We start from the raw sequence: 25000 nt of genomic DNA on the forward strand, positions 1-25000 counted from the left end.
GGAGTCATTATTATCATTTTTTGTTCAAACAGAAACTTCTTTTGCTAAGCATGGAATTTTTATTTATTTTGCAAACGTTTTGGTGCAGATAGTAAAAAAGGGAAATTACTCTGTAATTAATGCTAGGGGACTTAATTTATCACAAGTAAGTCTTGAAGGCCTTGCCTCTCTTGTTTTTCTTTTTTTTTTTTTTTTTAGTGCACCAAGTGCGTGCTACACATTGGACGTCGGTTTTTCGTTTCATCCGAATGACTGCACACTCAGTTTGATCTTACAGTCAAACGTTATTTATTTAATTATCTATTTATTTATTTTTGTATTTTTGTTATTTCATTTTATTTTTTTTTATTTATTTGTTTTTTGGTTTTTTTTTCTCAAGGCCTGACTAAGCCCGTTGAAATGACGAGACCTAAATTCGAACCCAGACCCTAACGGACACTGTATTGGCAGATAAGTGTCTTAACCATTCTGCCATCTTTCTCTTTGTTGCACGAATTCTGCACAGTTAGTAAGATTGACAACATGTCGTCCGCAGGGTGTAAAGTCAGGTCGAAAAGTACCCGCAGCACTTAACACTGCGGCTTGTTAGTGTGTCAAAAGATACTAGTGGCATAGATCAAGGTGCAGTATCAGTATCAGTATCAGTAGCTCAAGGAGGCGTCACTGCGTTCGGTCCAATCCATATACGCTACACCACATCTGCCAAGCAGATGCCTGACCAGCAGCGTAACCCAACGCGCTTAGTCAGGCCTTGAGGAAAAAAAATCAACCAATAAAAAAAATATAATAATAATTTTTTTTTTAATCAGAAAAAAAAAAAATCAAAAAGTAAAAAAAATAACAACAACAACAACAAAATAAAAAGGTACAGAAATAGGAGACATAATCCACGACACAAACTCTCTGCAATGATAATATCATGAAGCTACACGAACATGCCCATATCACCTTCAATTCAATTCAATTCCAAAACACTTTATTAATCCATATGGAAATTAACGTGTGCAATCACAGGCTCGCTGCAGATACCAACATAAAAATGAGCATATGTACCATACAATACACTGAAACAAGTCAGATAAAACTCTCAGTAGCTGACTAAAACAACCCCCACACCCACACCCCCACACATGCGCACACATTAAGACAATAAAGTATTGCACAACAATGTATACCAATAGAAAATATCCAGCAAATAAAATATAAGTATTCAACCCTCACCCTCACCCCCACCCACCCACATGTTAAGACAAGGTAGTGTACAACAATGTAAAATAAAAATCCAACAAATAGATCGTATATAAATGTAAAATACACACACACACACACACACACACACACACACACACACACACACACACACACACACACAATAATAATAATAATACATTGTTATTACTATCATTATTATTATTATCGTTATTATCATATTGTTGTTGTTATCATTATTGTTATCATCATTATCATTATTGTTATTATTATCATTATTATATTGTTGTTGTTATTGTTGTTATTGTAGTTGTTGTCATTATTATCATTAACAGCAGTAGCAGTGAGAGGAAGGAGAAAGGGGGGGGGGGGGGTAAAACAAAAGATACGCTAAAGTGCTCAGCTTCGCACAGCATCAGACCGACAAGACTTGACAGTCCTCCAAACGCTCTTTTCTCATATATTATATGAAATTTAAAAGAAAACCAAAAAAAGAAGAACCCCCCCCCCCCCAACCTTTTTAATACTTTGGAACAAATTAATGAATTTCGAACAACAGACAATCTCATGTAAAAATATATAATGTATATGCGGTAAGCAAATAAATGTAAGTCATCTACTCATTCATTGTCCGAGCATAAGACAGTTACTTCCAAAAGATGTAGTTAATGACTTTTCTTCCAATATTTCATTAGCCACTGAAAAGATTTTGAATGATTATTCATTGCTTAGAATGTTTTCAGAAATTTATACTCCAGTCCAGTTGGTATCCTCCTTTGATGTATTATATTTAATACTGTTATTCATATTTACATTGTTGTAGGTTAATACCTGTTGATATGCATATACATAGTCTCCTTCCCATGACAACTCATTCAATACACACCACAACCTCTTTAGACTTTTTCTTATAATATACTTTTCCTCTGATACATAACATGAACTTTTTTTAAAATTATTTTTTTTTATTATCTTTTTTACACTAATATTCACATGCATTCCCTTTCCTTTATACACTACTTTACTCCTTTCCGTCTAAAAACACTCATAGTGAATAGACGTTAAACTGAAGAAAACACACACACACACACACACACACACACACACACACACACACACACACACACACACACACACATAATATGAGACCATCAGCTTTCTTTAGATCTATGTGATTTTTGTCAAAAATAGCGTTGTTCATTTCCCATTTAGGTATTGTGTATGATAACCGAGGGGAACTTTGATTTGGGTTTACTCCTGATGTTTTAAAAATGCCAGAGGTATAGGTACCTATGGTTATGAGGGAGTGAATAGACTGTACTGTTTTAGGGAAATGAAGATTCCATCTTTAGACTGATCTCGGCAGAATATGAATTTTAAACTGATATACTTCTCAAGACATATTTTACTGATGCAAGTTTCATCAGTTCTTCAAAGGGAAATATTTTCATTTCTTTGTACGATTCTAAAGTTGAAGCATCAACTGGAACACCAACAGCAAGCTTACATGATTTACTTTCAACACTTTGTGATGTTTTTTCAACATGTACTTTTGTGCGGATAAAAATATCTTGTGTATAGGTTTTGATTGTACATACAGTATAAGTACAGAGGTATCCTGACCCCGCTGTTGCTCGCTAACAATGTTTAATAAGTTTAGGCTTTTCTCAGCCTTTGTCAAGAGGCAATCCAAATGTATATTCCATGTCAGTTTTGATGTTGGGAATGCACCTAAGAATGTGACGACTTCTTTATGTTCAGTCACTGTCCCATCTATTTAAAAAGTAAATGATGTGTCTGGGTTCCAACCAGGATTGAAACAGAACCATGCAAGGTTTCTATGGCTGCAGAGTCCAACCAATGATTAGCTTATTCAGTTCTTTTAGATATAAACTCCTTGCGCAATTTACTGATCTGACAGGAGTGTATTTTTTCCAGTGCGAACGTCATTGATATCAGTGACAGAGAAAATGGTTTCGAATTTGGTCCTTTCATCTAGAATAATTAACTGTATTTTGGAATTTTATATTTTACAGATTCACACACCACTGATTTACCGTTTATTGTAATGTGGTGTGTGTGTGTGTGTGTGTGTGTGTGTGTGTGTGTGTGTGTGTGTGTGTGTGTGTGTGTGTTAGTTACACGAATGCAGTATGTCTTGAAGATGTGAATGTCAGCTTGCAGTATCATTATCATTGTGGGCATTACCTGGAGTGGCTTCGTGACTGGGTAGATGATGTGTCGGGTATATGGATTAGATTACTTTACTGGGTATGTGTGTCGGTTATGTGGATTAGTTTACCCACTATGACGTTTGCTTGAAACTGAAATTCAATTCTTTATACTTTCTTCAGACCATTAACTCACAATTTTCGGCTGAGCCCCTTCCTCCCCCCTCCCAACCCCCCCCCCCCCTCTCTCTTTCCCTTTCTCTCTCTCTCCGGGCTATACGTAGTTTTGCTTTGTTTCTTTGTAAAGCATTTCAATTAAGAGAAACACTTATATCCTAGATTTATTGGAGCTTGTTATGGAATATGCTGCACTGTTTGCATTAACACTTACAATGACACATACGAAACAAAAATGTGTTGTTACCCCCTGTTCATATGGGGCTATGGCCTTAACTGAATAAACCATCTTGAATCTTGAATCTCTCTCCGGGCTGCTGCATGTGAGGACCAAATGAAGCTGGTGATGAAGCATGAGAAGCAACAGTATCACCACCACAGACTGAACGATGGACACAGATACTTACTCACTTAATCCGACCGCACCAACCAGGAGAATGTGGCGGGGAGATGATTCTTCTTCTTCTTCTTCTGTGTTCGTGGGCTGCAACTCCCACATTCACTTGTATGTACACAAGTGGGTTTTTACGTGTATGACCGTTCTTATCCCCGCCATGCAGGCAGCCATACTCCGTTTTCGGGGGTGAACGCGGGGAGCTAAAGTTGACGATCTGCGGCAAGACCGGAGGCCTAGTTTCAGTTTCAGTTTCAGTAGCTCAAGGAGGCGTCACTGCGTTCGGACAAATCCATATACGCTACACCACATCTGCCAAGCAGATGCCTGACCAGCAACGTAACCCAACGCGCTAGAGGCCTAGATTATCGTCATGCTATGGGCACGAAGCATGTCTGAAACACCGTCAATCCACTGTTGATGTAGTCTTCTTTTGGCTTTGAAGCCTGAGCACTTAGTTTAAATAATCTTCAATTGTTCAACAGTACACATGATTACAATGCAAACAAAGACAAAGAAGCATCAACAAACTTTAGAGATTATACTGTGCTCACAGGTGTTGTAGGCTGGCTGGCTAACTGGTGTTCTTGATAAATGACCAATCCATTCTAAGCGTTGGTGAGCTATGTAATTGGTCATTGGTATAACACCAACCATGTTTTTGACGCCGTATTTTTCTGACCCGGCCCCATCTGGTTTTGCCATCTGATCGACGGAGACATACTCTCTCCATACGAACGGCGAAAGAGACGACGTTAACAGCGTTTCACCCCAGTTACCATCATCAAAATATTGCAAGCGGAAGGCTCTTATACTGAAGAGGTGAATGTTGACAAAGAATACCACAATTCTGACGACGGAAGCTAAAGGTTGGGTCATTCAGACACCCACTGGACATCCGAAGGGTCTGTGAAGAGGAGAAGAGAGGACTGGCCGTACTGAGTGAGTTAAAAAGTTGTGAGTTTACGCTCCAAGGCCTTTTCTCGCACCGACAGATCAGGGTGGAGGCGAAAACTAATAACTCCGTTGATCAGTTTTTTTTTTTGTTTCCAACGGTGTGCTCGGATGCTTCAAGAGGGGTGCAACTTGATAGTTGACAGGGTTTGTCATCTGGACACAGATAATGTCTTTTAAAACATAAATAGACAGATAGATTAAACATTATAATGAGGAGGATACACCATCAATAAATGAACAGATAAATAAAACATTGTAATGAGGACGGATGATCGTAGTGACCATTGACCGGAATGGTGACTACTTCCCTTTTTTTCCCTTTTTTTTTTCATGCCAGTAGCCAAATGTTGCCATCTCCCCCTTACCCCCCACCCCACACCCAACCGATGGTTCTATCATTGTATCATAGCCATGTTATATATTACTACTGTGATGACAAGAGCCATCCTTCACATTATTGCACATTGCTCACCCGCTACACTCGCACCCCATCACTCTATTCTTTTTTCACGAACACCATTACAACTCACTTGTTGATAAGTAATGCGTACAGTTTCTCTTAACTAGGTCCATTAAGTGTCATACCATCACATGCGCTAATGTTTGTGATGTGACAGCAGGTCTGGTGTTATCTGTATATATATATATATATATATATATATATATATATATGGTTGATTTTATTTATCCTCCTTCAATGTTACCCCCTTCAGTGAGATGCTTTGGCCTTTATCTGAATAAAATAAATCGTTAAAATCTCTCTCTCTCTCTCTCTCTCTCTCTCTCTCTCTCTCTCTGTGTGTGTGTGTGTGTGTGTGTGTGTGTGTGTGTGTGTGTGTGTGTGTGTGTGTGTGTTACAGAACCGACAAGGTGTTTCCGATGAAGGCTCCGACTTCACTTTCTCGCCTCCTGTGGGCAGCTGTACTGCTGGGGTCATGCCTAGCACAGAACATCTTTGGTGAGTGTGCGTCTGTTTTCCATTGTCAGAACATCTTTGGTGAGTGTGCGTCTGTTTTCCACTGTCAGAACATCTTTGGTGAGTGTGCGTCTGTGTTCCACTGTCAGAACATCTTTGGTGAGTGTGCGTCTGTTTTCCACTGTCAGAATATCTTTGGTGAGTGTGTGTCTGTTTTCCACTGTCAGAACATCTTTGGTGAATGTGCGTCTGTTTTCCACTGTCGGAAAATCTTTGGTGAGTTTGCGTATGTTTTCTATTGTCAGAATATCTTTGGTGAATGTGCGTCTGTTTTCTATTGTCAGAACATCTTTGGTGAATGTGCGTCTGTTTTCTATTGTCAGAATATCATTGATGAATGTGCGTCTGTTTTCTATTGTCAGAACATCTTTGGTGAATGTGCGTCTGTTTTCATTGTGAGAGCGTCTTTTGTGAGTTTGCGTCTGTTTTCTATTGTCAGAATATATTTGGTGAGTTTACATCTGCTTTCCACCTTCAGAACATGTTTTTACTGTTAGAACGTCTTTGGTGGTTGTGCGTCTGTTTTCCACTGTCAGAACATCTTTGTTGATCATGCGTCTGTTTTCCATTATCGGAAAATCTTTGGTGAGTGTGCGTCTGTTTTCCACTGCCAGAACATCTTTGGTGAGTTTGCGTCTGCTCTTTTCTGTCAGAATATCATTGATGAATGTGCGTCTGTTTTCATTGTTAGAACGTCTTATGTGAGTTTGCGTCTGCTTTCCAACTTTAGAGCATCTTTTGTGAGTGTGCGTCTGTTTTCCATTGTCAGAACATCTTTGTCGAGTGTGCGTCTGTTTTCCACTGTTAGATCATCTTTGTTGAGTGTGCGTCTGTTTTCCACTGTCGGAAAATCTTTGGTGAGTTTTCGTCTTGTGTCTACTTTCAGATCATCTTTGGTGGGTTTTGTATTTTTTTGTTTGTTTGTTTTTGTTTTTATCACAACAGATTTTTCTGTATGAAATTCGGGCTGCTCTCCCCAGGTAGAGCGCGTCGCTACACTACAGCGCCACCCATTTTTTGGTATTTTTTCCTGCGTGCAGTTTTATTTGTTTTTTCCTAGGGAAGTGGATTTTTCTACAGAATTTTACCAGGAACAACCCTTTTGTTGCCGTGGGTTCTTTTACGTGCGCTAAGTGCATGCTGCACACGGGACCTCGGTTTATCGTCTCATCCGAATGACTAGCGTCCAGACCACCACTCAAGGTCTAGTGGAGGGGGAAAAAATATCGGCGGCTGAGCCGTGATTCGAACCAGCGCGCTCAGATTCCTCTCGCTTTCCTAAGCAGACGCGTTACCTCTAGGCCATCACTTCAGTTTGCTTCTGTTTCCATTGTTAGAAAATCTTTGGGGCATGTGTGTCTGTTTTCCATTGTCAGAAGATCTTTGTTGAAGTGGAAGCTTGGAAAATGATGGAGGAAAACAAATACGATCGTTCTTACAATTAACAACAAACGCCCATTGTTGTTGTTTAGACGTTGGAAAGCGGAAACCGGAAGTTTCAGTCCCAATTATCTATTCATGTTGACTTTTGACCTCAATGCAAAGGAACGTAACTCCTGAGTCTTACTAGTTTTTTTTTGTTTTTGTAATTATATCACTTATCCAACAAATTTTGCTGCTGTGTGCGTCTGTTTTCCACAGTGATGAATAAAACAAGTAAAATGTTCGATTTTAACCAAAAGAATTTTCAGTCAGGTCATGAACCATAAATGACGATGATTAGTATAAAATCACTTGAAAATCAAGTTAAGTCATCTGAAATGTCATATAGGCAAAAATCTTTTCAGTTCCTTATTTTATTTTTCTTTTGAGGGGAAGACTAGTTGGAATGGGGAAGGGGATGCGAAAATACGCAAATACTTATTGTAAGATGAGTTAAGTCATTTTTGAGAGAGAGAGACAGAGAGACAGACAGAGAGACAGACAGACACACGCACACACACACACACGTACACACACACACACACACAGAAAGATGCAGACACACAGACACAGACACACACATACATAGAGAGAGAGAGAGAGAGAGAGAGAGACAGACAGACAAACAAACAGACAAGAGGGAGCCAGAGCGATAAAAGCCCAACCGGATTAGCTAAACAGAGCATGACGGTAATGTGTAGGTGTCAATGTGATGAGGGTGACTGTGACACCTGAGTGGTGATACACTGACTGTTCTGATACCCTGGCTCTGTTAACTCACTCAGTACGGCCAGTCCTCTCTTCTCCTCTACACAGACCCCTCGGATGTCCAGTGAGTGTCTGAATGACCCAACCTTTAGCTTCCGTCGTCAGAATTGTGGTATTCTTTGTCAATATTCACCTCTTCAGTATAAGAGCCTTCCGCTTGCAATATTTTGATGATGGTAATTGGGCTGAAACGCTGTTAACGTCGTCTCTTTCGCCGTTCGTATGGAGAGAGTTAACCGTGATCCAGTGCAGTGACGGCACTGTTGGCTCTCTTTGCGGTGTGATCAAGCGACAGCATTGATGATAGCCTGGCTCTGTTTACTGTGATCCAGTGACGACATTGATGGCTCTGTTTACTGTGATCCAGTGACGACATTATGGCTCTGTTTACTGTGATCCAGTGACGACATTGATGGCTCTGTTTACTGTGATCCAGTGACGGCACTTGATGTCTCTGTTTACTGTGATCCAGTGACGACATTCATGGCTCTGTTTACTGTGATCCAGTGACGACATTGATGGCTCTGTTTACTGTGATCCAGTGACGACATTGATGGCTCTGTTTACTGTGATCCAGTGACGACATTCATGGCTCTCTTTGCGGTGTGATCAAGCGACAGCATTGATGATAGCCTGGTTCTGTTTACTGTGATCCAGTGACGACATTGATGGCTCTGTTTACTGTGATCCAGTGACGACATTCATTGCTCTGTTTACTGTGATCCAGTGACGACATTGATGGCTCTGTTTACTGTGATCCAGTGATGACATTCATGGCTCTGTTTACTGTGATCCAGTAACGACATTGATGTCTCTGTTTACTGTGATCCAATGACGACATTGATGGCTCTGTTTACTGTGATCCAGTGACGACATTAATGTCTCTGTTTACTGTGATCCAGTGACGACATTAATGTCTCTGTTTACTGTGATCCAGTGACGACATTGATGGCTCTGTTTACTGTGATCCAGTGACGACATTGATGGCTCTGTTTACTGTGATCCAGTGACAGCACTGTTGGCTCTTTTTGCGGTGTGATCAAGCGACAGCAATGCTTAGTCTGGCTCTGTTTACTGTGATCCAGTGACGACACTGATGGCTCTGTTTACTGTGATCCAGTGACAGCACTGTTGGCTCTTTTTGCGGTGTGATCAAGCGACAGCATTGATGATAGTCTGGCTCTGTTTACTGTGATCCAGTGACGACATTGATGGCTCTGTTTACTGTGATCCAGTGACAGCACTGTTGGCTCTCTTTGCGGTGTGATCAAGCGACAGCATTGATGATAGCCTGGCTCTGTTTACTGTGATCCAGTGACGACATTGATGGCTCTGTTTACTGTGATCCAGTGACGACATTGATGGCTCTGTTTACTGTGATCCAGTGACGGCATTGATGGCTCTGTTTACTGTGATCCAGTGACGACATTGATGGCTCTGTTTACTGTGATCCAGTGACGACATTGATGGCTCTGTTTACTGTGATCCAGTGACGGCATTGATGGCTCTGTTTACTGTGATCCAGTGACGACATTGATGGTTCTGTTTACTGTGATCCAGTGACGGCACTGATGGCTCTATTTACTGTGATCCAGTGACGACATTGATGGCTCTATTTACTGTGATCCAGTGACGACATTGATGGCTCTGTTTACTGTGATCCAGTGACGGCATTGATGGCTCTGTTTACTGTGATCCAGTGACGACACTAATGGCTCTGTTTACTGTGATCCAGTGACGACATTGATGGCTCTGTTTACTGTGATCCAGTGACGACACTAATGGCTCTGTTTACTGTGATCCAGTGACGACATTGATGGTTCTGTTTACTGTGATCCAGTGACGACATTAATGTCTCTGTTTACTGTGATCCAGTGACGACATTAATGTCTCTGTTTACTGTGATCCAGTGACGACATTGATGGTTCTGTTTACTGTGATCCAGTGACGACATTAATGTCTCTGTTTACTGTGATCCAGTGACGACATTAATGTCTCTGTTTACTGTGATCCAGTGACGACACTGATGGCTCTGTTTACTGTGATCCAGTGACGACATTGCTGGCTCTGTTTACTGTGCTCCAGTGACGACACTAGATGGCTCTGTTTACTGTAGATCCAGTGACGACATTGATGGCGCTGTTTTACTGTGATCTCAGTGACGACTCTGATGTTCTCTGTTTTACTGTGGATCCGTGACTGGCATTGATGTTCCTCCTGTTACTGTGATACAGTGACGACAGTTTCATTGCTCTGTTTACTGTGATCCCAGTGACGACTTTTGATCGTCTGCTGTTTAGTGTGATCCAGTGACGACACTGATGGCTCTGTATACTGTGAACCAGTGTCGACATTGAATGGTCTGTTTACTGTGATCCAGTGACGACATTCATTGCTCTGTTACTGTGGATCCAGTGACGACATTGATGGCTCTGTTTACTGTATCCAGTGACGACATTGATGGCTCTGTTTACTGTGATCCAGTGACGACATTGATGGTTCTGTTTACTGTGATCCAGTGACGACATTGATGGCTCTGTTTACTGTGATCCAGTGACGACATTGATGGCTCTGTTTACTGTGATCCAGTGACGACATTGATGTCTCTGTTTACTGTGATCCAGTGACGACATTGATGGCTCTGTTTACTGTGATCCAGTGACGACACTAATGGCTCTGTTTACTGTGATCCAGTGACGACATTGATGGCTCTGTTTATTGTGATCCAGTGACGACATTGATGGCTCTGTTTACTGTGATCCAGTGACGACATTGATGGCTCTGTTTACTGTGATCCAGTGACGACACTAATGGCTCTGTTTACTGTGATCCAGTGACGGCATTGATGGCTCTGTTTACTGTGATACAGTGACGACATTGATGGTTCTGTTTACTGTGATCCAGTGACGACATTGATGGCTCTGTTTATTGTGATCCAGTGACGACACTGATGGCTCTGTTTACTGTGATCCAGTGACGACATTGATGGTTCTGTTTACTGTGATCCAGTGACGACATTCATGGCTCTGTTTACTGTGATCCAGTGACGACACTGATGGCTCTGTTTACTGTGATCCAGTGACGACACTGTTGGCTCTGTTTACTGTGATCCAGTGACGACACTGATGGCTCTGTTTACTGTGATCCAGTGACGACACTGATGGCTCTGTTTACTGTGATCCAGTGACGACATTGATGGCTCTGTTTACTGTGATCCAGTGACGACACTTGATGGCTCTGTTTACTGTGATCCAGTGACGACATTGATGGCTCTGTTTACTGTGATCCAGTGACGACACTAATGGCTCTGTTTACTGTGATCCAGTGACGACATTGATGGCTCTGTTTACTGTGATCCAGTGACGACATTGATGGCTCTGTTTACTGTGATCCAGTGACGACATTGATGGTTCTGTTTACTGTGATCCAGTGACGACATTGATGGCTCTGTTTACTGTGATCCAGTGACGTCACTGGTGATACCCTGGCTCTGTTTACTGTGATCCAGTGACGTCACCGACGATACCATTGCTCTGTTTGCTGTGATTCAGTGACGTCACTAATAGTACCCTGGCTCTCTTTGCGGTGATTCAGTGACTGCACTGATGATACTGTGATTCTGTTTGCGATGATCGGGTGACGACACTCATATTAAATGAATGAATGAATGATATGGATACTTATACAGCGCCTTTCCTCGGTCGGAGACCAAGCTCTGAGCGCTTTACAAACACGGGGTCATTTGCACAACAGGCTACCTACCTAGGTAGAGCCGACTGACGTCTGCCATTGGGCACTCATCATTCGTTTCCTGTGTCATTCAATCAGGTTTCAGGCATGCACACATGCCCACTTAGACAGACATGTGACATTTTACATGTATGACCGTTTTGTTTATCTAATCCGCCATTTAGACAGCCTTATCTGTTTCTGGGTTTGTTGTTGTTTCCATAACCCACCGAACACTGACATGGATTACAGGATCTTTACTGTGCGTATTTGATCTTCTGCGTGCGTATACACACGAAGGGGGTTCAGGCACTAAGCAAGTCTGCACATATGTTGACCTGGGATTTCAGAAAAATCTCCACCCTTTACCCACCAGGCGTTGTCACCGTGATTCGAACCCGGAACCCTCAGATTGAAAGTCAAACGCTTTAGCCACTCGGCTGATGCACCCGTCTATAATACTTGATACTTTTTGACCCGATGTTCGGTTGTGTGTGTGTGTGTGTGTGTGTGTGTGTGTGTGTGTGTGTGTGTGTCCGTGGTAAACTTTAACATTGACATTTTCTCTGCAAATACTTTGTCAGTTGACACCAAATTAGGCATGAAAATAGGAAAAATTCAGTTCTTTCCAGTCATCTTGTTTAAAATAATATTGCACCTGTGGGATGGGCACAAAAAAAAAAAAAAAAAAAATGAAGCCTAATTATATGCAAACTGCATTTACTGTTATATTTATATTTTTTGTATTCTCTAAACTTGGCACTTTGATCTAATATTCTGACCCCAAAACAAGAGCAGTCATTATTATCATTTTTTGTTCAAACAGGAACTTCTTTTGCTAAGCATGGAAGTTTTATTTATTTTGCAAACGTTTTGGTGCAGATAGTAAAAAAAGGGAAATTACTCTGCAATTAATGCTAGGGGACTTAATTTGCTTTAAACTGATCTTTCTCATCTTAAACATTACATTTTGAAATTATACTCAATACATAAAAAGTTTGGATTTTTTTAAAAGTGTATCATAAGTGAGTCTTGAAGGCCTTGCCTCTCTTGTTTTTCTTTTTTTCAGATTGTCCCAGTGACTGGCAGCACTTCTCAATTTACTGTTACAAGCTGGTCGGCGACTTTCCCCTCAAGTATGACCAGGCCGCTGCGGCCTGCAGTGTAAGTTCAAAGTTTTTTTGATGATAATAATAACGATAATGATAATGATACTACTACTGCTACACCATATGGATGAACCATTTCAAATAATGATCATACAAATAATGATAATGATAATAATGATGATAATCATACTACTACTACTACTTCTGATGATGATGATAATGACAATAATAATAATATGATAATAATGATGATAATGATGATGACGACGACAGCAACAACAACAACAACAACAACAACAATAATAATAATAATAATAATCATCATCATCATCATCGTCATCATAACTTTTAGGGGTACACGCATAAAAAAAGAAGAATACAAACATCGCACACCATATAGATAAATTATCATTTAAAAAAAATCTCTTTCTTTTACACACACATACACGCACTCGTGTACATACGAGTGAACGTGGGAGTTGCAGCCCACGAACGCAGAAGAAGAAGAAGAAGAAGGAGGAGGAGGAGGAGGATACTAAATTATGTGTTCGGCTAAAATGCGGATTGAAGTACAAGGCAGTGCTTCTTTTGGTAACTTCTTTTAATCATACTTTGTTGTTGTTTTTTGATAAGACATAACTTTTTAATCTTTTTGATTTCAAGATTGCAACGATCAAACTAAAGACAGACATGAAGAAAAAGAAAGGTTATGTGATGTTGTGTGTGTGTGTGTGTGTGTGTGTGTGTGTGTGTGTGTGTGTGTGTGTGTGTGTGTGCGTGTGTGTGTGTGTGTGTGTGTGTGTGTGTGTGTGTGTGTGTGTGTGTGTGACAGGATGACGGGGCCAGCCTTTTACACGTGGAGTCTGTGGAGGAGAACACGTTCATCAGGAACCGTCTGGAGGCACAGGATCCCTTCCAGTCAGTGACTCGTCACGCCCCCCCCCCTCCCCCAACCCCTCACCCCCGCCCCCCACCACACACACATCTGATCTGTCTCTGGAGGATGGGGCTGGGGGCTTAAGGGGAAGGGGCGGAGAACTCTAATGCTATATTAACACACACACACACACACACACACACACACACACACACACACACACACACACACACACACACACATACATACATACATACGCACGCACGCACGCACGCACACGCTGAGAATGGGTGTGCAACATGTGCAAGACACTCTCCACGAGAATAAAGTTCGTGCCGCATAGTCTGGGCAGCAGTTGACTCCTCTGCTGTTCCCATGGTCATAGTCGGACGCGACTGACGATAATATCACACATGAGACTGTAGTGCAGCAGTTGCCTCCTTGGTCATACTCACTATCAGACGCCGTCACATTCAACAACTTGAGCAGTTTCACCAGAGATGCCTACGAAAGATACTCGGCATAAAGTGGCAAGACAGGGTCTCCAACCTCCAGGTCCTAGAGAGGAGCGGCCTTCCCAGCATCGAAAGCCTGCATATCTAGTACCAGCTACGCTGGACAGGACACGTGTCCGCATGACAGACAGCAGGATCCCGAAGATGCTTTTGTATGGCCAGCTGAAGGAAGGCCACCGTGAACTTGGAAGACCCTGCAAGCGCTTCAAGGACACTTTAAAGACAAACCTCAAAGCCTGCGACATAGACATCGCTTCCTGGGAAACTGATGCCCTTCACCGCTCTCGCTGGAGGATGCTGTGCTCTAGTGGCATAAAGACGTTTGAAAACAAGAGAACGCTGGCCATTAAGGAGAGGCGTGAGCGAAGGAAGCAGGGCTCAACTTCTGGATACGTTTTCCCTTGCAACACCTGTGGGAAGTGCTGCGCATCCAGAATCGGCCTCTCCTCCCATATGAGGACACACACCGGCAGATAAGCCTGCCTGCCTACTCATCCGTCGGTCCGACGGGAGACTCCATTACTCACTATCAGACACAAGTGACTTTGGGACAGCAGTTGCCCCCCTCTGCAGTACTGACAGACACGACTGACCGCTATTCACACGTGACTGTGCTGACAGGCGCACGTGGTTGACCAGCGGTCGCGGGGTGGTGATAGAGGGGGAGGTGTCCCCGGGACAGACCCAGTTCGTGTGGGAGGCCACCTCGCAGGGCGTGCCGGAGACCCTGCAGTTCTGGCTGCCAGGACAGCCGGACCCGGACACTGACCTCCCCTCATCCGTCATTGCCTATGCCTTTGGTGGTGAGTGTCCCGGGGGGAGGGGAGGGGGGGTATATATGTCCCCGGGGGTGTGGGGCCGGGGTTGGGGGGTGGGGTATGAATGTTCCTAGGGAGTGATGCCGGGGAGCGAGGGTCTCCAGGATGTGTCCCCAGGGAGGTGAAGATCCCTAAGGGCGTGAGTGTTGCTGGGGTGTGTGTCCCCTGGGGGTGCGAGTGTTGCTGGGGTGTGTGTCCCTAGGGGGCTGGGGGGGGGTGTTGCTGGGGTGTGTGTACCCTGGGGTGAGTGTCCCCAAGGGGGTGAGTGTTGCTGGGATGTGTGTCCCTAGGGGGCTGGGGGGTGGGTGGGTGGTGAGTGTTGCCGGGGTGTGTGTACCCTGGTGTGAGTGTCCCCAAGGGGGTGAGTGTTGCTGGGTGTGTGTCCCCTGGGGAGTGTGTCCCCTGGGGTGAGTGTCTCCAGGAGGGGGGGAGGATGAGTGTTGCTGGGGTGTGTGCCCTGGGGTGAGTGTCCCTGGGGGGAGGGGGGTTAATTGTGCCCGGAGGAGTGCGGGGGCGTGGGGGGAGAGGGGGTGAGTGTTGCTGGGTGTGTGTCCCCTGGGGTGAGTGTCCTCAGGAGTGAATGTCCCCGGGGGGTAAGTGTCACCAGGGGGTGTGTGGGGAGGGAGGTGAGTTGATGGGCGTGTGTCCCCAAGGGGGTAAGTGTCCCCAGGGGTGAGTGTCAGCAGGGGTGAGTGTCCCCTTTCTTCTAGACTTCGGTACTTATCATACTTGACTAGGAATCATACTTGACTAGGACCACTTGAAGAATATTTTTTTCTAGAGACAGGTAATTAGGATATATATATATATATATATATATATATATATATATATATATATATATATATATATATATATATATATATATATATGATAGTCAGTCATGTCCGACTATGACCATCAGAACAGCAGAGGAGGCAACCGCTGTTCCGACTATTTGGCTAGAATTTGATTATAGTGGAGAGTGTCTTGCCCAAGTTACATCCCCACTCTCTCGGCCAAGAGGGTTTTAGGACAGTCGGCGTTGGGATGGTTCCCAAAGGCCAACTAGCCCACAAGGCTGCAGCACTAAGAGCCAGTGCAATTTTGCCTCCTAGTTTGAGAGTCATAGTCCTTCACAAAAGACTAAATTAGGTTATCATTTGTTCTTTCGACAGAATGGTCAATCGGCTATTTGCTCCACTTGTAGAATACTTTTCTTTCTATATATATATAACAGAAAAGTCATACAGCTATTTGTTATTCTTTCGCCCCATTTCCATACTCCCCCCTCCCCCCTCCCCCCCCTCCACTCCCAAAGTGAGTTATTTCACCCATTTCCTCCTTTCCCCGCTTATAAGCTGTGCTTGTTGTGCTTCGACTTATCTGTTATACAGCTGCTTTAATGCTTCTGTGAATGAATAAAGTTTGTTTAAATCCCACCCCACTCCCACAGAGAACGCACAGTGCCTCTGTAGAACGTGTATAATCTCACTCCGAAAAGTGTTCCATTACATTTCACAGAGACGGGGTATGGCTGGGGCGTGGTGTCAGAAGGAGAGGTCCTGCCCTACGTGTGCAAGATCGCCCAGGCAGAGGCCTATCGCATCGTGCAGACCACCAGGGACTTCGGTCAGTGTCAGAATACAGAATACTTTATCATATCCAAAGAGAAATTAACTTGTGGTGTAAAACACATAAATGCTATACGAAAGTCACAGTCATTCATTGTATTACACAGAAGACATAAAAGCACCGATACCGACAAAAGTAATTCCCACATACAGTGATCACAGTCACACAAAGCAATAATCACAGTAGACATGCAAGATATATAGAAGTCATAAAAGCTTGAATGTCGACTTAAAATATGTTCCACATACAATAAGCACAGTCACACCACAGGCAATAATCACAGCGGACATACAAAATACTGAAGTTAACCTAGAGTAAACTACACATATAACAATCACAGCCAAAGCATACTTTAATTTAAGATACATATTATGTAAAAATTGTGTCGTTCAATATTATGTTAAAAGTAATGTCACATCATGCACTCATATACATTGGCATACTTTCTATGAAATCACACAGCTAATTATCAATCACTATTGTGTTGACAGTTGAACAGATCTTGGAATAAAACTGTATGTAATTATGTTTGTTTTGAGTTAAGCGACACTGAAGTGTTTGCCTGAAGTGATGGTAAAAGTTAAATAATTTGCTAGGGGGGCAGGGCATGATCATAGAGTTTGAGAGTGAAAAGACCATACTGCTCCTTCGCACACACACACACTACCCACCCATCCCCCCCCCCCAACCCCATTAACCCTACCCAACCTGTCCCACCCATAAACCCTACCCCATTTTCCCCACCCCCTATTGTAACCCTCCACCCAACCTAATCTACACCAAACATTTTACATACAGACAAAAATAAAATTAAAAAAAATAAAGGAAGAAAGACAACACATTTTCCTCAAAGGAACAGAGGATTAGAATTAATGGGTGGGATCCCCGCAGAGATCGTCCTAACTGTGTAGCTAAATTGTAGCAACACTTTCCAGTTCAGTGCACCCAACCAAACTAAAAATTGTCAAGATGTGCTTACTATCAAATTTTAGTGTATTTCTTTATTTCATTTCTTTTAATGTGTCGACGTTTACTTACTAAACTCAATACATATTCAATTCAATACAATATTTTTGCATAATTTAGTATGCCAAGATTACTTTTTTGTTCTTAATTTTCACCATTTAAAAAAAAACAAAACAAAAAACAACAACAAAACAACACCTTACATAATTACCTTTCTTGCATAAGACGTTACATGACAAAAAGATAAGGTGTGACACATCAATAAAGTTACTCAACTGCTCATAGTGGGTATACTGATTAATGAACAGTGCTTTTGCATCTTGTCAAAATGCATGTGAAGCAGGAAATTTAAAGTTGTTGGAAACAACAACAAAACATTATCTTATAAGTTTGGTTGGAAATTACTGCCCTTCGCTTATCAGAAGCATGATCCTGCTTCACTCCCCTTAATGTCATCATTCAACAATCAACTGACTCGTATCTGTTCCTCCTCACCCTATCCCCCCCCCCCACACTCTCTCTAATTCAATGTCAAAATCATAATGAAATCTGTTCAGTATTTTGGGCATTGTTCTCTCATCCACGAAATTGAAAAAAAAAAGAATGTAATGATCAGTGATTTAAAAAACAAAAACAAATGCGAATAACTCTCTCTCTCTCTCTCTCTCTCTCTCTCTCTCTCTCTCCACACACACACACACACACACAATACACACAACACACACATGATGAATATATACGAACAAAATTGGGGAAAATTGTTTATGAATGCTGCTGCAATTTACTGCATTAACTGATTGATTAATTGTGTGTTTTTCATTCGTTCATTCATTTACCATTGCACTTGTGTCTTATAAACCTTACGGTTTCATGACAATAAAATCTATTCTATTCTATTCTATTCACACAACACACTCACAACACACACACACACACACACACACACACACACACACACACACACACTACCCTCCTCCGACCCCCCCCCCCCCCACGACCCCCCCCCCAACACACACACACACACATACATACATACTGCAGATTACGGGATGGAGACGGGGGACGTGAGCGCGGTGCAGCGAGGCCCCCACCTGGTGGTGTCCCCGCAGTCCCAAGTGGTGGTGGGGCAGACGGGGGAACCGGCGGTCCTGGAGTGTGTGGCCTCCGCCCTCCCTGAGGCCACCTACACCTGGTTCAGAGGGCCGGGCTTCGAGGAGGAGGTGAGTGCGTGAGTGAGTGAGTGTGTGAGTGAGTGAGTGCGTGCGTGACTACTGAGTGAGTGCGTGCGTGAGTGAGTGAGTGCGTGAGTGAGTGAGTGAGTGCGTGAGTGAGTGCGTGAGTGCATGAGTGAGTGAGTGTGTGAGTGAGTGAGTGGGTGCTCGTGTGGTTGGTGCGGCTGGTTGGTGTTGTCGACTTTGTGTGTGTTTGTGTTTGAGGTGTTTTTTGTGTTGGTTCGTTTGTTTTGTTTGGCTGTTTGGTGTGCGTGGGGCGGGGTGGGGTTTCGTGGGGAGGTGTTGGTTGGGGGAAGGTCTGGTGGGTAGTGTGTGTGGGAGGGGGGGGGGGGGGGGAGAACAGTGTGTGTGTGTGTGTGTGTGTGTGTGTGTGTGTGTGTGTGCGCGCGCGCAGCAGTAGTAGTAGAAGTAGTCTTCCCACTTAAACTGATATTAGAAGAAACAAAACAACAACAAAAAGTAGTGTGTGTGTGTGTGTGTGTGTGTGTGTGTGTGTGTGTGTGAGTGTGTGTTTGTGTGTGTGTGCGTGCGGATGAGGGGGGGAAGGGGGTGGGGCGGGGAGGGGGGGTATATGTGTGTGTGTGTGTGTGTGTGTGTGTGTGTGTGTGTGTGTGGAGAGAGAGAGACTTATTTGCATTTGTTATTTTTTTTAAGTCACTGATCATTACATTTTTTTTTCAATTCCGTGGTTGAGAGAACGTTGCCCTAAAGACTGAACAGATTGCATTATGATTTTGATACTGAATTAAAGAGAGAGAGAGAGAGGGGGGATGGGGGGTGGGGTGGGGGTGGTGGTGGGGGTGGGGGAGAACAGATACGAGTCAGTTGATTGTTGAATGATGACATTAAGGGGAGTGAAGCAGGATCATGCTTCTGATAAGCGAAGGGCAGTAATTTCCAACCAAACTTATAAGATAATGTTTTGTTGTTGTTTCCAACAACTTTAAATTTCCTGCTTCACATGCATTTTGACAAGATGCAAAAGCACTGTTCATTAATCAGTATACCCACTATGAGCAGTTGAGTAACTTTATTGATGTGTCACACCTTATCTTTTTGTCATGTAACGTCTTATGCAAGAAAGGTAATTATGTAAGTTGGTTCTTTTTGAAATGGTGAAAAATTAACAACAAAAATGATAATGTTGGCATATTAAATTATGCGAAAATATTGTATTGAATTGTATATGTATTGATATTAGGTAAGTAAAGGTCGACACATTAAAAGAAATGAAATAAAGAAATATACTAAAATTTGATAGTGGGCATACCTTGACAATATGATGTCTATAGATTGGTTGGGTGCACTGAACTGGCAAGTGTTGCTACAATTTAGCTACACAGTTAGGACGATCTCTGCGGGGATCCCACCCATTAATTCTAATCCTCTGTTCTTTTGAGGAAAATGTGTTGTCTTTCTTCCTTTATTTTATTTTTTAATTATTTATTTTTTGTATGTCTGTGTGTAAAATGTTTGGTGTAGATTAGGTCAGGTGGAGGGTTACAATAGGAGGTGGGGAACGAAGGGCGCGGGGCTGATAGGGTTTGGTGGGTAGCAGGTGAGTGGAGGCCGTATAAATTACCAATGATACTAAAAAAAACGTGCTGGTTAGTATTTAAACTGCTCCCTGATTAATCAGCCTTTACATTTGCGCAATTAATTAATACACTCGTTAACCTGTTAAGAGACAGAGGTTCGGGTTAAAGAAAGACATTACCACTGATACTTTAAGCTTGAATGCGTGCCAAGCAGTATTTGAATTGCTTCTTAAGTCAGACATTAGATTTGTGCAGTTGATTAAAACATTCGTTACCCCCTGTTAAGAGACAGTCGTTCGGGTTAAGCTCTTTTACCATTGTTGCTAAAAACACGTCCTGATCAGTATTTAAATTGATTCCTAATTAATTTAGACATCAGATTTGTGCAGTTAAATAAAACACTCGTTACCCTGTTAAGACACCATAGTTGGGGTGAAATATAACAACATTCATACAGCAAAGACGTGAACCAATCAGTATTTAAACTGCTTCCTAATTAATTCAGACATCAGATTTGCGCAGTTAATTAAAACGACGTGAAAACACTCGTTACTGTCGTTAAAAGACCGTGGTTCGGGTTAACGACATTGCCATTGATACCAAAAAGAAATGCCGATTAGTATTTAAACTTTGTCCAAATTAAATCAGATATCAGATTTGCGCAGTAATGGAAACATGAGTTACTCCGTTAAGAGACCTTGCTTCGGGTTAACGACATCATTGTATGAAAGTCAGTCGTGTCCGACTATGACCATCAGAACAGCAGAAGAGACATTTGCTGTCCTGACTGGCTAGAATTTGATAACAATGGACAGTGTCTTGCCCAAGTTACATCTCCACTCTCTCGGCCAAGAGAGTTTAGGACAGACGGCGTTGGGATGGTTCCCAAAGGCCAACTAGCTCTTCCAAGTCTGCAGCACTAAGAACCAGTACAATCTTGACATTAATGATGATGTTCGTCCTTCAGATTCGAAGATGAGATGATCATGTCTTCAAATATCAGATTGCGCGGTGTAATTTGAAGTCGCGTCTGCGCTTGACTTGGATTAAAGTGAGGGAGAGTTGCGTAGGTCGTCAGCCTCACTCTCTCGTCCCCACCTATCTGGACACAGTGGCAAAACTGGAGATAGGTCAGGATCGCAGTAGATGGCCAGCAGTGTCCTGCATGTGTCTCACTGCGCCCTTTTAGCGCTCCAAGGCGTATTGCTGAGAATAACCTTTCTGCTTGGTGGTTCAATGATGGTTTCTTCCGCGCAGTCCACCGAATCCAGGCTTCACACAGTAGGTAGACAAGCCCTGAATGTTATGGTTCCACAGCAGTTCTTGCAGCGTGCTCGCAAGTCTCCCTCCCCATTGTTGGCATCCTCATCCGGTATTGCAGCCATTGGGAGATGTCTCCTCTTCCGCCTGCCCCGCCGTTGCGACATTAACATTCGCACTAAAAACACACGCCGGTCAGTACCTAGACATCAGATTTGCGCGGTTGATTAAAACACTCGTTACCCCCTGGTATTAAAACACCGTGGTTTGGGATAACGACATTACCATTGATACTAAAAAGAAGTGCCGATCAGTATTTGAATTGGCTCCTAATTAATTCAGACATCAGAGTTGCGCTCTTAATTAAAACGGCATTAAAACACTCGTTAATACTGTTAAAAGACCATGGTTCGAGTTAACGACATTAATTAACATTGGTACTAAAAAAAGAAAAAAAAAGTGCCGAACAGTATTTAAACTGAGTCCTCAGTTTAAACACCAGTTACCCTTGTTATTAAGAGACCGTGATTCAGGTTCACGACGCAGCACCCGCGCTACACGCATATAATGGAGTCTCCCGTCGGACCGACGGACGAGTAAGCAGGCAGGCTTATCTGTCGGTGTGTGTCCTCATATGGGAAAAGAGGCCGGTTCTGGATGCGCAGCACTTCCCACAGGTGTTGCAAGGGAAAACGTCTCCAGGAGTTGAACCCAGCTTCCTTCGCTCACGCTTCTCCTTAATGGCCATACACCTGTGCTTTCAGGTGACAGCGGCCACAGACGAGCGGTACACACTGACCAACGGACGGCTGGCCATCGAGCAACCCGAAGAGGAACTGGACGCAGGTGACTACAGGTGTCAGGCCTCTAATAAGTTCGGCACCATCCTCTCCACTGCCGCCACCCTCTCCTTTGGCTGTGAGTGTCCGTTTTGTAGAGTAGAATAGAGTGGGTGGAATAGAATAGAATAGAATAGAGTTGAATAGACCAGAATGAGTGGGTGAAATAGAACAGAATAGAATAGAGTGGGTGGACTAGACTAGACTAGAATGAGTGGGTGGAATAGAATAGAAAAGAACATAGTTGGTGGAACAGAGTAGATTAGAACAGAATGGAATGTAGTAGAGTGGGTGGAATAGAATGGAATACAATAGAATGAGTGGGCAGATTAGAATAGAATAAAAAGCGCTGGGTGGAATAAATAGAAAAGAACACAGTGGGTGGAATTGGATAAAACAGAACAGCACATAATAGTATAGAGTGGGTGGAATAGAATAGAATGAGAGGGTGGAGTAGAATAGAACCGAACCGAACGTGTAGAACAGAGTAGAGTGGGTGGAATAGAATAGAATAGAACAGAAGGAGTGTGTGGAATTGAATAGAATATAATGGGTGGAATAAAATAGAGTAAAACGGAACGAGCAGAACAGAATGTCTCTATTACCAAGTGTACTGGGATCACAAGGAATATTGGGGGGTATGGTTCATAAAAGGTACAAACATGAATCAGAAATCATAATTATACATTGGCTTTTGTTAAGTATCGTTAGTTGTGTAAATATTTTTTTGTAGTTTAGTGTAATTTAGTGTAGCGTAGAGATTGACTTACGCTTTTAGTTACTGGACGAACAACAAAGCGAGAGCTGTATGATCAGTGCTTTCTCCCCTGCAATGGAAAGTCATTTACAACTTAGTCTTTTGTGAAGGACTATGACTCTCAAACTAGGAGGCAAGATTGCACTGGTTCTTAGTGCTGCAGCCTTGGGGGCTAGTTGGCCTTAGGGCACCATCCCGCCGCCGACTGTCCGAAAACCTTTTAGGCCGAGAGAGTGGAAATGTAAGTTGGGCAAGACACTCTCCGCTATATTCAAAATGTAGCCCACATAGTCGGGACGGTAGTTGTCTTCTCTGCTGTTCTGACGGTCTTTGTCGGACACGTCTATCATTCAGTGCAGTGTAGTGTAGTGTAGTGTAGTGTAGTGTAGTGTCAGTGCTGCTTTGTGAATCTCCACAACAAGCCCAGTGTTGATACTCTATAATTACTGACTATCCTTCTCTCTATATGCTATTAGTTTAATTAAAGAAATTTTATTCACTCAGTGATAATTATTATGCAGCAATAAACACGGAAACATCGAGCCATACAAACAGAAGCTTATACAGCTTGATATTGTAGTGGTACATAAGATAAGACAAGATAAGATAAGATAAGAATAACATTATTATCTCACATGGACATGACTGGCTTAACAAAGAACCGTTGACACAACTGATGTATGTGGTTTAAATAAACTTTAATTATTCAACAATACACATGATTACAATGCATTGAATGACAAAAGAGCATCAACAAGCTTAAAGCTTATACTGTGCTCACAACGTTGCACTTCAATTTTATCATGACGGCAGATGAACCATATTATGACTTGTATGAAATAACATGCATAAACAGTACGTAATGTAATAATGAAATAAAACAAATAAATAAACAGTACATAATATAGTAAAATAATGCTAATATCAATATTAACATGAGATTAAATTTATTATAACTGATGTATGTCTTTCAGTTCTGGCTGAGTTCAACAATGTGCCAAATGACGCAGTTCGTGCCAATGCCTATGCCGGGGTGGCCGTTCAGTGCAGTCAGATCAGCTACAGACCTGGTAACGTACCATCTGTCTGTGTGTTTGCCTGATGTTTTTAGTATGAACGTGTGTGTGTGTGTGTGTGTGTGTGTGTGTGTGTGTGTGTGTGTGTGTGTGTGTGTGTGTGTGTGTGTTAGTTGTAATGGCAGTAGTAGTAACAGTAGTTGTAGTAGTGGTGGTAGTAATATCGTTATTATTAGTAGTATTAGTGTTGGTGGTTTTTAGCAGTAGCAGTGGTCTTCAATTTTACGTCTTTCTGCTCAGTGTTATTGCTTCTTTATCTTAATGTGTGTTTGTGGATTCATATCCCGGTTACTGTGTGAAAATATCAGTGCGTGCCAGTGTCTATTGTATTGTATTACTTTGCATTCCATTGGACTGCATTGCATTGCCTTGCATTGTATTGTATTGTATTGTATTGTATTGTTTTGCATTTCGTTGCCGTTACAAATGCGATGCGTTGCATTGCATTGCATTACATTGTCTTGTCCTGTCATGTCTTGCATCGCATCACATCACATAGCGACACATCGCATCACACCACGACACATCGTATCACATCACGACACATCGCATCACATCAAGACACATCGTATCACATCACGACACATCGTATCACA

The 25000-nt window shown here is 42.6% G+C and overlaps 1 protein-coding gene across 2 annotated transcripts in view; it reads left to right on the forward strand.

Moving 5' to 3' along the window:
- Positions 1-25000, forward strand: part of LOC143290472 (contactin-like) — a 64725-nt gene that overhangs the window by 4460 nt on the left and 35265 nt on the right. For both annotated transcript variants that reach the window (XM_076599956.1, XM_076599957.1), the window contains exons 2-9: positions 5769-5866; positions 12873-12967; positions 13745-13830; positions 14926-15107; positions 16626-16733; positions 18744-18922; positions 22497-22650; positions 24303-24398. In XM_076599956.1, the coding sequence (XP_076456071.1) occupies positions 5788-5866; positions 12873-12967; positions 13745-13830; positions 14926-15107; positions 16626-16733; positions 18744-18922; positions 22497-22650; positions 24303-24398 (979 nt within the window). In that variant the 5' untranslated portion in view covers positions 5769-5787. The remainder of the gene's footprint in view (positions 1-5768; positions 5867-12872; positions 12968-13744; positions 13831-14925; positions 15108-16625; positions 16734-18743; positions 18923-22496; positions 22651-24302; positions 24399-25000) is intronic.

This window comes from Babylonia areolata, chromosome 15, assembly GCF_041734735.1.
Source record: "Babylonia areolata isolate BAREFJ2019XMU chromosome 15, ASM4173473v1, whole genome shotgun sequence".
NCBI lineage: Eukaryota > Metazoa > Mollusca > Gastropoda > Neogastropoda > Buccinidae > Babylonia > Babylonia areolata.